This window comes from Mus caroli, chromosome 4 (genome assembly GCF_900094665.2).
Source record: "Mus caroli chromosome 4, CAROLI_EIJ_v1.1, whole genome shotgun sequence".
Taxonomy (NCBI): domain Eukaryota; kingdom Metazoa; phylum Chordata; class Mammalia; order Rodentia; family Muridae; genus Mus; species Mus caroli.
The window spans coordinates 144,894,010-144,909,009 of NC_034573.1; the positions used below are offsets into that span (position 1 = coordinate 144,894,010).

General features: G+C 53.6%; 1 protein-coding gene across 4 annotated transcripts in view; it reads right to left on the reverse strand.

The window, feature by feature from the left end:
* Nucleotides 1-15,000, reverse strand: part of LOC110293003 (1-phosphatidylinositol 4,5-bisphosphate phosphodiesterase eta-2) — a 61,845-nt gene that overhangs the window by 6,336 nt on the left and 40,509 nt on the right. For 3 of the 4 annotated variants that reach the window (XM_029476853.1, XM_029476852.1, XM_029476851.1), the window contains exons 5-20: nt 14,008-14,178; nt 12,062-12,155; nt 11,699-11,902; nt 11,316-11,436; nt 10,099-10,270; nt 9,697-9,804; nt 7,399-7,557; nt 4,164-4,262; nt 3,766-3,848; nt 2,496-2,593; nt 2,226-2,408; nt 1,899-2,006; nt 1,135-1,259; nt 972-1,056; nt 644-790; nt 404-483 (exon numbers count right to left, since the gene is read on the reverse strand). In XM_029476853.1, the coding sequence (XP_029332713.1) occupies nt 404-483; nt 644-790; nt 972-1,056; nt 1,135-1,259; nt 1,899-2,006; nt 2,226-2,408; nt 2,496-2,593; nt 3,766-3,848; nt 4,164-4,262; nt 7,399-7,557; nt 9,697-9,804; nt 10,099-10,270; nt 11,316-11,436; nt 11,699-11,902; nt 12,062-12,155; nt 14,008-14,178 (2,037 nt within the window). Of the gene's footprint in view, nt 1-403; nt 484-643; nt 791-971; nt 1,057-1,134; nt 1,260-1,898; nt 2,007-2,225; nt 2,409-2,495; nt 2,594-3,765; nt 3,849-4,163; nt 4,263-7,398; nt 7,558-9,696; nt 9,805-10,098; nt 10,271-11,315; nt 11,437-11,698; nt 11,903-12,061; nt 12,156-14,007; nt 14,179-14,590; nt 14,635-15,000 lie in introns of those variants that run through there. The other variant, XM_029476854.1, reaches the window with a different exon arrangement.

Consider the following 15,000-nt stretch of genomic DNA (forward strand, 5'->3'; position numbering starts at 1 on the left):
AGCAGTTGCCAGGGCATCCCATCCCAGGACAGCAGGGAGACAGGTACCAGGGCATCCCATCCCAGGACAGCAGGGAGACAGGTACCAGGGCATCCTATCCCAGGATAGCAGGGAAGCAGTTGCCAGGGCATCCCATCCCAGGACAGCAGGGAGACAGGTACCAGGGCATCCCATCCCAGGACAGGGACACTTAGCACACTTGGATTCCCGAAGCCCCCCTGGGACATGGAGATAGCACTAGAAGGTTCCAGGGTCAGCATCCCCCAGTACTCCACATCACAGACTAAGGAAGGGACCCAGAGAAGTGAATGCCAGGCCATAGCCCCAGAAGGGGATAGGGTGGGAATGAGGGGCTGGTCCTATCCTTCCTGTGGCTATGTGAGGCCCAGGAGGTAATACTTACCTTACCACTAATGTCACTGACAGCCACATGAACAAAGATAGAGGCCTCTTCCATCCCTTCTAGGTACACATGCCGGTAGCCTGGAGCAATAGGGTCACGAGTCATCAAGGTTCCAATATCTCCTCACCCTGCCAACCCACACTTTTCTCAAAGGTGTCTGGGCCTTGAGTAGGACCAGGGAGCCTCCTATGCATAGGAGGAAGAGGCTGGCAAACACTGAACCTCGCCCAGCCTCATTACCTGGCATTATGCTGCTGAAGGCTAGTGTCCTCTGGCCAATGAAGTCCCGTCCAATAGGGTCATGGTCCCAGACGAGGAAGCGTACAAGCGCAATCTCCGGCATGTGCACGGTGAACACCAGTGTCTCCTCCCACATGGGGTTGAAACCTGGAGATAGTGAAGAAAGGATCAGCAGGTCCAGAGATGGAGCCAATGACTGGCACCTAAGGAGCCACAGAGTGGACAGGGCACTGGGCACCCAGCAGTGCCCGTATCCCACGAGGGACTTATCAGCCTTGGGCACTGGCTGGTGTCTGAAGCCCTCACCCACTTTGGCGGGAGCCCTCACCGTTGTCGTCCACCACTCGGGTCTGCTCCTTGCTGCAGTCCACGGGGAGCCCAATGACCTCTACCTCCACGAAGGGATCGATGATCTAGAGACAGGGTGAGGGGTGGCACTGGGATCCCAAGCCCTCCCACCACCCACCTCACCCATGCGGGGTTGCCCCTACCTCCCCACGGTCGCCCAGCACCGAGTCCCGTGGCTTGGGCAGCTGCTGGCCACTGATGATCCTCAGGGCCAGCTGCTTCTTGAGCTGCCCCGGCAGGGGATCCTCTGAGTTGGGGTTGAAGACACCTGAGAGGATGCAGGTGTGAGCCAAGTACACAGCTGACACCACACCCCTACCTGTTGGTCTGTGGGGCTCTGGTGAAAAAGAGCCTTAGGGAAAGGTCAGAAAGCTTTGGCCTGGGACAGGATAGCTGCACTGGAGTGGGCAGGAGACCCCGATCACAGGGTGGTCAGGCTGCTAATGTCAAGGGCGTACCATGCATGGAAACATAGCTCAATGCAGCCAAGAAGTGTAATGAAAAGGCGCTGTGCATACAGAAGCCTGTACAGCACACCGGGGAAAGCCCATGGGACAGAAATGTCACCTGAGCATCCTTAGTCCAGCACCTGGACCTTCATCTCCTGGAGCATACCAGGACCTCACACAAGTGCTGCTCCCGAATCTCATGCAGCCTGGATTCCAGGGTCCAACAGAGGAGCTTCCTAACTCCCACCCTCGGGGGTCCTTGGCATAGAATTCACTGCATACACACACACACACACACACACACACACACCCCAGTAAGCAGGCTCCCCACTCTAACTCTCCAGTATCCAGGCAGCTCAGTCTCAGACTGACCCTCCCCTCTGCTCTGTTTACCCACCACCCCAGTATCCAGGGTAGTCTCATGGGAGCCCCCCCGCCTCCCAGCCTGAGTCCCTCACCCTGGCACATGCACTGGGGTTTGAGCACGTAGCCACAGCCACCGTTGGCGCTGAACTTGGCCCTGTTCAGCTGTAGCATCCGCCCCTCTGACTGGTAGTTCAGGGCAACTGAAGGGAAGATAGAAACCCAGGCAGGTCAGTGATGTTCACACGCTCTTCTGTATGGGTTCTGGGGCTGAAAGCCCAGCATACATGCTGCGGAGTACAGGGGCAGACAGGACATTTCTCATGCCAGCCTAGGGTCTGGAAGGCCCAACCCTGGTTGCTAAAGGCTTTCGGAGATGGCTCTCCTCACCATCCCACCCTGAACCACATGGCTACACGCACCCATCTGGCAACCAGCGTTCCAGAAGGGTTGTGGATTGTAGTTGCTGGAGTCCACGCGGTAGGAGGAGGGGTATATGCGTGAGAGCTGGTGCTGGTTGAAGCGCAGGTACTGGGTGGGCTTCTGCTGCAGGATCTGATGGGCCTTGGTCTCACTGAAGGATGATACCTGCCAGCTAGATACCACTGGGGCACAGACCAGCCAGGCGTGAGCACACACGGCCTGCACCCCACAGCCGACCTGCCTGGCCCCACCCTCCACGTGGCCCTCACCCTCCATCTCCACGTCATGGGTCCCCACAGACTTGGTATATTTCACTAGGTCCGAGAGGGCTCGTGACAGCTTCATGGTCTTCTTTTGCCGGGCAGTCCTACGAGGGTGCGGCAGGGCTGCTCAGGACCCTGTGGCTACGCCCCTCCCAGCCAGTCCCAGCCAGCCTTCCTGTTCTTCGATTCAGGCTCCAGGGCCTGTATAGGTCCATCTGCTCCCCAAATCATATGTCCCAGGCAACCTGGGACTTGTAAACAATAGTTAAGATCCATTGCACCCCCAGCAGACAGGTACCCCCCCTACTCTAACCTTCCAGTGTCCTGGTAGCTCAGGCTCAGCCTGACTCTCTGCTCTGTTCAGTGTACCTACTACCCTGGTATCCAAGGTAATCTCACAGGAGTCTGGGACAGGTCAACCCTATCAGTGATGAGGTAACAGAGATGTGACAGCTAGGTGTGGGCTGCTCTGACGCCATCATGGGACCTTTGGAACAAAAACCCTGGGTGCCCTTGAACATGAACAAGATGGGTGCTAGGGATTCTGCTCAGCCAAGGGATGTTCTGAGAAACGTGAGCTTCTGAAGGGTTCTGGGAAGGGACGCACTAGAAAGACTAAGTCATAGAGAAGAGGCAGGCCAGTGACAAGGAATGTAATGTCTTAGCAGTGTGGCAAGGCGGAGCTGGGACTGCAGACACGTAGGTGGGGAGAGACTGGGTGTGACACAGACAGACAGGCGTGAGAGCAAGGCCTGGAGAGGAAAATGGAGGAGAAAGGCAGGAGTGGGGAATGGGACCAGAAGGACTCTCCTGTGGGGAAGATGAGCTCCAAGATGCATTAGCAGTGTGGACCCCAGGGAACCCACAAAGGTGCTGTGGGAAGCAAGCAGACAGACTGGTGCTACCCCAGAATACCTGACACTCTCGTAGGGTATAGGAGGCACAGAGATAGACAGACTCTACCCATGGGGGGACCATGAAGCTGGAGGGGGGGGCACTTTGTAAGAGGAGGTGGGAGCTAAGGTCTGGTTAGTCAGGCAGTGCCTATGCCCAAGAGACTCTGAGGGACCCTCAGGAGCCCTGCTGGCCTAGTACCTAAGCTAGGCTCACCCTGTGCTTTCTGCTGCTGCCTGGACAGCTCCACTTTCTCATTACGTGCTTAAGTGTTCATGGATTCCCATACCAGCCACCCATCTCTGCTTAGCACTCGGGGACAGCTCCCTGGGACTGGGCAGGACTTGCACACACGCACACACGCACTGGGCAGGGCACTGACCCTCGGCTCTGGCTTCCTGGGGAGTCCAGGGTCTCGTCCCCCTCTTCCACGCTGGCCACCTTCTTTATCTTGCTGCCTTTTTTCTGTGTGGGAAAGTGGAATTGTGGCCTGAGACCAAGCCAGGACATGTAAAAGACCAGGAGGTGCAGGGTAGGGGCTATCAGCCCAGGTTCCTGAGCTTCTACCCAATTGGCCCACAGAGATATCTGCAGTGCCCTGGCCCTGGGGGACCCTTGGGACTCTCGGTGTCTGAATCTCAGTCACTGGCCAGTATGGGCCAAGGGAAGGCAGTAGCCAGAGCTCCTATCTTAGGAACCTGACCCCAACCACCGCTAACAAACAGTACAGGGATGGTGGTAGAGCCACATGGGACGCCTGAACCCAGGGCCTCTGCTTACCTTGCGCTTGGAGAAGCTGCTCATGAGGAGGCGGCTATTCCGCCTGCTCACCCCACTGTCTTCCCCGGACTCCACGTCTTCCTCAACCTTGCTCTGACCCTGAGAGACAGATAGAAGTTGAACCCAACCTCTAACCACCTAAGGAAGGCAGGATAGCTCCCTGGTGGCCCCAGAAAACCTTTCTGAAGGAGGCAGGTTTGACCAGGCCTGGAAGTTAGGTGCTGATTTGGGGTAGGGGGAGGGTCAGGCACAGCTGCCAGGAAGAGGCCTGAAGAGTTGGGCCCAAGACAGAGCGACATATATTCATTCACGTGCCCGCACCAGCCTCCCATGGTGTGTGGTTTTAAACTCGAGTAATCAGTTCCAAATTTCTTTATCGTGGATAGAGACTGCATAATAAATGCAGCTTGCATCTGGAATATTCTCCAGCCGAGTCTACTTATGTAATCCTTTTTTGAAGCCCTGATGCCCCAGCCTGTTACTGCAGCACAAATAGTGAATAATCCCGGATACAGCCAGCTGACTGGTCTGAGGAGCACAGGGCAGGACTGCCTATGCACTAGGCACAGGATAGGCACACCCCACATCCTCCCAGGCCCTAGCCAGGACCCAGTCTGCTTGTTCACATGAAAGTCACTGAGCAACTGTACTGCACACTGGCTTCTCTCAGACCATTATGGTATCACTACCCACTCCACACGACTCCTGCATAGATGCCTGGAAACCCAGGACAGCTCTAGTCAGGGCTTCCTCACTTCATTTTGTTACCTAGCCTGGGGAGAGGATGGTTTCTATCACACACACTAGATCCGTGTAGCTATAGCTAGGGAACCCTGCTGGAAATGGGGATCAGTTGAGATCACAGATGCAGCATGCACCCCTATGCTATACAGGTGAGAACTGTCCACACACCATGGTGTGAATCCCCTGGTATGCTCAGGTCAGATCTGCACATAGCACTGGCATTACTGTACACACCGTGGACAGCCCTACACAGCAGCCCAAGGACACTCCTATACATGCATATGGGCACTTCTTCATACACCTTAGACACAGCACACACCACAGACACCTGCACACACCATGGACCACTGCACATAATATGGGCCTTTGCATACACACAGATCCCTGCACCCACTGTGGACTCCCACATACATTATAGACTCTTATATATACCACACAGTATGTACACACCACTGCATGCACTATGGACCCTTATCCACACCCTTGCACATGTGTGTGGGCAGTCTAGAGATGCTATAAAGAGCCTACTTTGGTCCTGGACCACAGAGAAATCTCAGTTCTCTACCACGGCCTCAGAAAACAGCTGATGTTTTCCCATGCTCTCTCCTGTCTAAGTCACTCTGCCTTGGCATCACCAGGCACTGCTGTTGCAGATCTTACTGATGTGATGGTGGTCAGAAGCTCCTGCCAGCTGCCTTCACCCTGAATCCCTCCTCTACCCTCTTCAAGGGTCAGGAGCAGATGTGCCGGGCCTTTCCTAATGCCCAAAGTAGCCATGTTAACCAGTCCCTTCCAGTCCACAGACTTCCCAGGTCCAGAGCCAGAGGCAGATTCCCAGTGCCTAAGGTACCATTCTGATCTGTGCCCGGCACAGATAGCCCCCAGCAATGGTAGTCCACTTTCCTCTCAATCTGGGGACGTGTAGTGGGAGAGGCCTTAGGTGCTTCACTCATGTGTTGGGAATCCCATGAGGCTGACATGTATCTAAATTATTTAAGTAATGTTCAAATTGTTGCCATCACCATGACTTGAATGATCAAAATATGCACACAAATCAAGAGAAGTACACACAGATATTCTCCTTTCTGCCTGGACAATGCCCCAGGAAGCTCCCCGGATGACCAGTGCCCTACTCCTTAGTTCTTAAGCCCCTAGTTCAGCAAGCTTCATTATGCATTTCCTTTCTGCCTGTCTCTTGCACGCTGTGCAGGCAGCCTGGTGATACTGTCAGGCTGGGGGTACAAGCTTCTTCTCCAACCTGGGTATTTCAATACTAGAGCTCTTCCTCCTTCTCCCTCCTCCCCCTCTCTTCCTCCAAGAAGCTTTCTCTGAGCACAGTTATTCACACATGAGATAGCAAGGGCCAAGCTGTGCTCTTGGCCCCAGGTGTCCCTCTTGTTGGCCAAGAAAAGCAGAGATCCTATTAACTTTCACCAGGGTTGGACCAGTGACAGGGCCCCACCTCCACTCAGCCCCCTACTAATGGAGGCTGGGCAAAGCATCAGGCAGGTTATACTCTCCTGCCCAAATGTCTGGGAGCTAAAAATAAAGAGAAGGTCGTGTGCACAGGACCCGTGTGAGCCACCTGCAGAACTATCATATCAGCTGTGCTGAGCTCTCTAGGGTTGTGTTGTGGAAACAAACACACCTCTAAAAACACCGCAGGAGCAGACCCTGTTCTTCTGGAAGAGGTCCTCTTCCAGCCCTCCCAAGAGCCTTGGAAACAGCTAGAATTGAGCCAGTGGCAAGGAAGGGCAGGGGAGTGGAGGGATGGCTCTCCAGACATCTCACTCTGCAGATGCCTTGCTCAGCTGCAAGGTCAACTCCACAGCCACCACAACCAGCTGCTAGTCTGTCCTTCAAGCCTGGCTTGCTGCTCCCCAACAGCGGCACACCGACACATATCTAAGATGCTTCAGATAGCTCTCAGGACTGCCTGGACCCTGAGATCCTGCTGTCTATCCATCCCTCCATCACCCATGAAACTCTCACCAAGGTAGGCAATGTTCAAAGCCCCTCCAAGAGAAACCTTGGGTCCCTAAGAGCATACTTGCCCACATACAGATACTGTGCTAGTGTGCATGAGTGTGCACAGGCATCTATGCGGGTGTGTGAATGTTGTATAGGTGTGTGCAGAGAGGTATGTGTGTACAGGTATGTGTGCAGCTATGTGCACACATGTGAGTATTGTATGCATATGCACATGTATGCATGTAGGTATATGCAGAGGTGTACGTTTATATGGGTGTGCATGCAGGTGTGTATGCACATGTATGAGCATTATGCACATGTGTGTTTAAGTGCAGGGCTATGTGTGTGCACTGGCATATGGAAAGGTACAGGTGTGTATATGGATAGATTTATAGACATACCCCTGCACACCAGTTCCTGTATGTGCATAGACATATATCTACTTCCACATGTTCTGGGGGCCTCACCCAGCTCACAGACTAGGTGTTGGAAAAATACATGTCAGCAACAGAGGGCTCACCTTCTTGGCCTCTGCTTTGCGCCCAAGCTTTCCAGAGGGGGATAGTGTGGACACAGAGAAGTCATTGGGGTCTTCACAGTCACGGATCTTTGACTCCTTGATCAGAGAATCCAGCTTCTTCTTTGCAATGTTTTCCACACGCTTCCGATTGGTGGAGGCCTGCCACAGGTCAGCCCATTAGTGTCTGTCCCCATCCCAGAGAGCAGCCCCACAGTCCCTATACATACCCTGTGATTCTCAGCACAGAGGCTGTGATTTGCCCCAGGCAGCTATGGGCAGCACTAAAACCCAGATACGTGTAGTCCCTAAAGTAGTGTGGCCCCAGAGGAGGAGGTCGGGACATTCGGAACATAACATAGGATCTGAGACCCACACACTGGCTGCCATAAATGTTGAGCAGTCAGCAGGGACAGGGACCTCTAACTCAGGCTGTGTGCAGTGAGACCCTGATGTAGTTGGAGTACTTGAGGGAGGACCTCAGTCTGGGACATCAGGACCCCTTGCATGCTCAGGATAGGGTAGCCCCCATTAAGGATGTCAGTCCTAAGTTCTGCCACCATCCTGGGCCAGCCAGAGACATGTGCAGGCACACCGGAAGCAGGAAGAATCTGCTGTCTCAGGGCTTTCTAAAACAATTAGGCAGCGCTGGCCCGGAGGCCTTCTGCACAATTATTTTCCCATCTGATGACTCCTCGGGGGACAATAAAGTCTCTGCTGCCTCATAGTGGCTGAGAGCAGTGGATGAGCAATGCCCAGAAGAGAGATGTCAGTTACAGAGCCTTCCTCCACTCAGCTCCCCGAGGACCAACCCCGACGGCTCAGGCTCCCTCCTCAACCCTCAGCCCTGGGCTGGGCCAGCTGCTCTGTGGGATGTCCTTGCTGCCACACAGGAGGTTTCAGCACTGCAGCTGGCTCTTGGAGTTGGTTCTGGTGCAGGGCACGGGGTAGCTGGTCATGAGCACTGGCCACTGAGAGCATTGCGGTCCTCACAGTCCCTATACATACCCTGTGATTCTCAACGCAGAGGCTGTGATTTCCCCGGGCAGCTATAGACAGCACTGAAACCCAGATATATGCAATCCCTAAAGTGGTGTGGTTCTGCCCCAGAGGAGGAGGTCAGGGCATTCAGAAGGTAACAGGATCTGAGACCCACACACTGTCTGCCATATGTGTTGAGCAGCCAGCAGGAACAGGGCAGACTTTGGCCAGGCAGCTGGGGTGCTCTGAGTTAAAGCATGGCAGGAACAGGTGTGGGTATGGGTGGGAATGGTGGGGAACCCAAGGTGCATGCACCCCCCCCCAGTGTTGCCTCTCAGCGTCACAGACAAAATCCAAGGTCAGCTTAGCAATGGAAACCAGAAGGGGAAAACAGTAGGTGTGTGGCTGGCCTGCATAATAGACATGAGGCCTTCCCCCTCCCCCATGGTCCCCTCCCCCACTCCTCACTCCTTACTCTCTCTTCCAAGGCAGGGTTTCTCTATGCAATAGCCCTGGCTGTCCTGGAATTCACTTTGTAAACAGGGCTGGCCTCAATCTCACAGAGATCCACCTTTCTCTGCCTCCCTAGGGCCTGAGGCTTTGTAACACCACAGCATTTACCGTATGTCCTCTCTTCCTGCTGCCAGCCTTCCTCACTGATCCTGGCGACCAGGACAAGAGGCTGCTCCTCAGATCCATAGGTTTCCCACCCTTGAAGGGACTCCAGCCAGCCTGAGCATGGCCAGCCTGGGTCTGGCAGCCTGAGCATGGTCAGCCTGGGTCTGGCAGGCCTTGCCCTTCTCCCCAGTTCCCTCTGCCTTGATAAAATCCATTAGATTACTTTCCTAAGGCTAGCCACCAAGGTCTGTTCCCTTTTTTTTTTTTTTTGGCCACTTCCTCCTCTTGAGGCTGACCACCAAGGTCCAACTATCACAATACTGAAGGCCCACAATCAAAAGCCCCATTTGACTCACCTAATTAACAGGCCTAATTAAAATCAAACGTCTCATCCTAACACGGGGTTTCTCATATTTATTTATTTTTTACATTTGTAAACCACCATTTGCCTATGGGCCACATCTGTCTGTCTGTCTCCTCTCTATCCAGAGGCAGTCCTTTGTCCCCCCCAGGACAGATACCCCTTGCCCCCTCCCTTGTTCCCTTCCCCTTCTCCCTCATCCTCCATCTCCTGTCCTTGTCTCTGATTCCCTGCCCTCTCTCCCTCTGGGGTAAATAAATCCCCTTTGTGCTGAGAATTGGTCTTGGGTGTTGGGGGCCAACTCCAGGTTCCCTACAAGCAGAGCCTGGGCTCCCACTCACATCCCCATTGAGGAGCTTGCAGTCATCCTCGATCTCATCAGCACTGTCCTCATCAGATACTTCGCCTTCTTCCGCATCCTCACTGATATTGGCAGGGAGCTTCTTCCCCTGGGGGAAGAGGTAGATAATGGGGGAAATCCAGTGGCCGGTACCCACCAGGAGCAGCCACCGTAGGGAGGAGGCCTTTGTAAAGTTCCCTCTTGGAACTCCAGGCCACATGTGGGTTGTAACCGTGCAACCAGTTGGTGCTATCACAGCAGCACACAAGGGAAGTGGCTCAAGGTGACACGGCCATCCTGAGAGTGAGAACCTCCCCCACCCCTCGGTCTGTCCGTTAATACTGTAATTCTCCAGCTTGGCCCCAGGCCAGAGCCTTCATGATGCTGGTCCTGGAAACCTCACCTTCACCAGGATCTTGCCCTTGAGCATCTGTGGAGACGGAAGCATGGTGGCATCTTCGCTGCTCACTGAGGAGAGGTCCAGCTTGTCCCCGAGGATGTCAGTCAGATACTGGGCCATCTTCTTCTGCTGAACAACACTACAGTGGTTCTCAATGGACAGGATCACTGGGTACCTGTGGTCCCAAGACAAGAGGAGTGGGAGAAGGCCATGACCTCAGAGGCTGACTAGGCCCCACACCTGTAGGTATACAAGCCATCTGTACCATTGACTGTGGTATAGGTAATTAAGTAATTAGGTAAAAAATATATGCCGTCTGCTCTAAGAGGTGACCCACCAATAACTCTGAAAATTAAATAAAATGGGTGGGAGAGAAGCTGAGAAATTTTAGGGACAAGTAAAGAAAGCATGGGGGGAAAAATCAAAGGTGACCACAAACTCCAGAAAAGTAAAAAGTCATGGTTTGAATATGGCATTATGAAATACTTTGGAATAGTAGATAAGCTGTAAGAAATATAATCTCTTTGATCTACACAATGGACGACCCTGGGGTCCTCACAGGGAACACTGTACCCAGAAGGATGCTGGCTCACAGAAGCAGCCCCCCGTCGGCTACAGGACATCTGTATATCCCAGCTGTCCCTGAGCCTCAACACCTCCTCAAGTGCACCCCCAAGAGACCTCCTGCTACACCCCCTGAAACCACGTCTGTTTCCTAGATCCATCTGTCTCTCCACTTCACCACTTCCTTTTCCATTTTGGAGGCTTGTTTAGCCAAGGTAATGTCTTCTATTTCCAGAAACCAAATTGGATTTTTTTTTTCAACAGTGTCCACAGCCACAGCTGAGTGACAGCGAATTGAGTCTGGACACAGAGTAGCTTCCTGGGGGTAATTAGTGATAGAGCCGTCACTTCCATGGGTGACTGAGATGAGAGATTGCCACAGTGTGAATGTGGGTAGGCTATAGTCACATGACCATCCTGCCATCCATTCTTACCTATACTGTATCCTCCCCACCACCCCACCCCCATGGCTGGATTTTCTCCCCTGCCACTCTCCTCAAAGAACAACCTCTAAACAAAACTCCTCAGTTGTATAACATAGTCACTGCCCACTGGGAAACACGAGGGGAGGAGACGAGAGATCCAGAGTCTGCATGCTTTTCCCCTGCCTGCCTCTGGAGCATCCCCCATCCCCCCCAGGAGACCCAGTCACTCACTCATTCTTGATGAAGGCGTATTTGTTGATGGTTTCGATGACATCTTTGAAAAGGATCTTGGAGGTCAGAGTGTAGCCATGATGGACAATGGGTTCTCCATCAGGCCCGTCCCAGCAGTCCACTGTAGGCAAATAGATCCTAGTTAGTCCCAGAGGCTTGGCTGTGTGAACCTGGGGAGGCTTAGTCCCTGGGCTCCAAGCACGGGGGGCGGGGGGATGTCTGACCTCTCAGTGGTGAACAAAAGTGACCCTGCCAGAGACCCCACTCTCCCCTGCTCCCGACTCCCCAGTGGCATTAGTCCAAGCCCATTTCCTGAAGGAGGTGCCATCTACAGCGGAGACTCTGCTCCTTGGTGCCAGAGGGCAGAGACCAGATGTTCTTACCCTCCACACAGCGGCAGCCGGCCTGCAGGACCCAGGCATACATGTCCACCCGAGACTGGGACATGAGCTGGTCACCCACGAGGTAGGTGTTGTGGGACGAGGTGATGAAGTAGTGACTCAGCGGCTGCGTCATGTCTTGGTGCACTCTGTGGTGCTCAGGGTTGAAGATGTCACCCGCGGGGCTCCGGGTGTAGTTGGTAAAGCCTGAAGTGTACACAGGAGCGCCGTGGTGTATCTCCGTCACTGGGCTCAGCTCATGACTACCTGCCCCACAGGTGGAGTCCTCTGTGCAAGCATGCAGCTGCCCCAGCAGTTTCCCATCATCCCCCGGGGACAGCAGAACTGAGGGAAGCACCCACTCACCATCAATCCCCAGCACCCCCTTGCTCTTATTTTCCAGGCAAGGCTCAAACTGCTCGATGATGTTCTGACAGCTCTCCAGGGTCACACCGTTCATCTAGGCCAAAGCAGAGGCACAAGCCCAGGCTAGCTTATTCATAGCATGGACTGTAGTCTATGTCAGTCAGGCAGCTCCCCCTTCCTCCCACCAGTGTCACCATCTCTTGCCCTTGTCTCTGCCATAGGGTGGCATCTGGCAATGACATTAGGGTGGGAAAGCAGGTGGGGATAGTGTGGTAAAATGATGAGCGTTAACGGTCAATTTCGCAAAATGTGGAATTGCTTGGGAAAGAGGTCTCCGTGAGACTTCTTGTCTAGATCAGGCTGGCCTTTGGGGACAAGAGTTGGGGACTATCTTGATTATATTAATCTGGGAGGAAGACCCATCTTGTGGATGGGTCTTGTCATGGTTTGAATATGCTTGGCCCAGGGAGTGGCACTATATGGAGGTGTGGCCTTGTTGAAATAGGTGTGTGATTGTGGGCGTGGGCTTTAAGACCCTCATTCTGACTGCCTGGAAGTCAGTCTTCCACTAGCAGCCTTCAGATAAAGATGTAGATCTCTCAGCTCCTGCACCATGCCTGCCTGGATGCTGCCATGCTCCTGCCTTGATGATAATGGACTGAACTTCTGAACCTGTAAGCCAGGCCCAGTTAAATGTTGTCCTTATAAGAGTTGCCTTGGTCATGGTGTCTGCTCACAGCAGTAAAACCCTAAGACAGGTCTGTTCCCTCGGGAAGGGGATCCTGGACCATACGATGGAGAATTCCAGCTAAGCATGGCACACGTGCATTCCTTACAGGAGACCCAGTTCTCTCAGGCTCCTGACTCTGACTTCCTGGCCACAGTGCACTATAACTTGGAATTGTGGGCCAAATAAACCCTATCTCCCTTAAGTTGCTTTTGCCAGTCTATTTTATCACAGCAACAGAAAAGAAGCCAAGACGCTGGATTTGGGCCAGCCTCATAGAGTGAAGCGGGGTCTAGCAATAACCCTGTAGGCCATGGTGTTGTGGAGGTAACCCTGGGCAGAGACAGGACTCAAACCTCAAATCCGAAGCCCACAGCTGATATTCAGTTACCTAGTCCTCTTCCTGCTGTGGTAAGACACAGTCCACCATTATAAGAGGGACTCTGAGCATGTAGCTGGAAAAAACTGAGGGCTGTGAGCAGATCCCAGCCAGTAACTAATTCCCAAAGCATGCCCTCCTCCTGGGAAAAGATCCAGGAAGACCCTGGCAGATAAGTCCAAGAGGCTGTTCCTCAAAGTGCCCCAGCGGGGAACCACATGCTACCCTATTGTCTATGGAAGTGTTCTCTCCAGAGGGCTGGGCCTCCCATCTTCCTGTCATCAGAGTGGGCAGTACCTTGTCCATGCCCAGGCCTGTTCTAAGGTGAGGGGATGGTGTCTCTGGGGCTCCACACATGAGTGGGGTAGGCAGCAGGGCAGTGCCTAGAAACAAAGTTTTGGTGTTGATTCCTTCATGGTGGACTGAGTTCCTAGGGCCAAGGTAAAAAGTGCTAGGGGTGTTTAAGTGTTTGCTGAATGGACTGGTAACTGCAGAAAGGCCACATGTGGAGTCAGGAGGGACACATTGCTGCATCAACATCCAGAAGAGTGGTTCCCAAAGATCGGGCAATGTAACCCCAGCCCACGAAATGCTCAGTATGAAAATTTTGCCAAGGGGAGGGGTGACCCCCTGGAGGCTTTGGGTGGGGGACCCAATGCCAGAATGGAGCTGATCAGAGGCCCCCTCTGTCTGCGAAGAACCTGTAAGCTTCCTCACTTACCTGGCAGCGTCAAGGGCCCAACTCTACTCTGCTAGGAAGCTCAGAACACATGGTGGCAGAAGCTGAGGCTGAAGTTGAGGCCACACCCACCAGCCACACAGCTTCTGGCAGGGCCTCACCTTCTGCTCCACCTCCAGAAAGCGCTGCAGGTCGGAGGCATCCAGGTGGTCCTTATGGTTGCTGTAGGTCAGCATGAGCAGGTAGAGGTCTCGGCGGGTAGACATCATCTTATAGAAGGCGCAGAATTCCTCAAAGCCTAATGTCCCCTGATGGTCATCTGTGTCTGCCTCCTGTGACACCCAACCTTGAGTCACCATCCGTGCTGCAACCTTACTACTCCCAGTCTCAAGCCCAGCTTCCCTTCTTCTGCCCCTACCCACAGCACCCCTCCAATGGCCCCTCTCTCTTCTCCCACCAGAAAAGCACTGTGGCCCCTGAAAGCACAGATGGGAGCCACTGCTCCCTTACACCATGCCTTGCAAGGCCAACCAGTAACCAAACCCCATGGTCACCTACACTGTAGTCACCAACACCCTGCCTTGTGAGGTGAAGTCTTCCACTGGAGCTCCTTCCACCTTGGGCTCTGTGCCTACATCTGCAGCCACAGTTGGCCACCTGCCCTCTGACAAGAGACACTTGGGGCCCCAAAGGGCCCAGCAGTGTCCTGGCTCAGGTATCCAGAGACGTGCTCTTGCTCACTACCTTCATTTTGCAGAGATCAGGACTCATAAGATACCCCCAGAAACTGTTCCACAGGATGTCCAAGGAAGCCATGATGTCTTCCCAACCTTTACAGATGTAAGGAGCATTTACCACGGGCGCCATTACCCAGGATGCAGTGTACACCCCAGGCCCAGGCCAGGGGAAGACTCTAAAAATAAGGGTGCCAGGGCTTCAGCCCCAAGAATCTCAGGAGTGGGGCTCAGGAAGGACTCTGTGGGAGGGGTTGCTTCAGTTCTATGAGCTCTAAAGACTGGGCTTTAGTTCTGTAAGGACCTGCTAGATGAGGTGGGTGAGCCCACATTTGCTTGGAGGTAACAGCCCTGAATTGGTATTCACTGTAAAGGGTTTATCCAAAAGGGATGGATGCTCACTGTTGAGTGACAGTACTC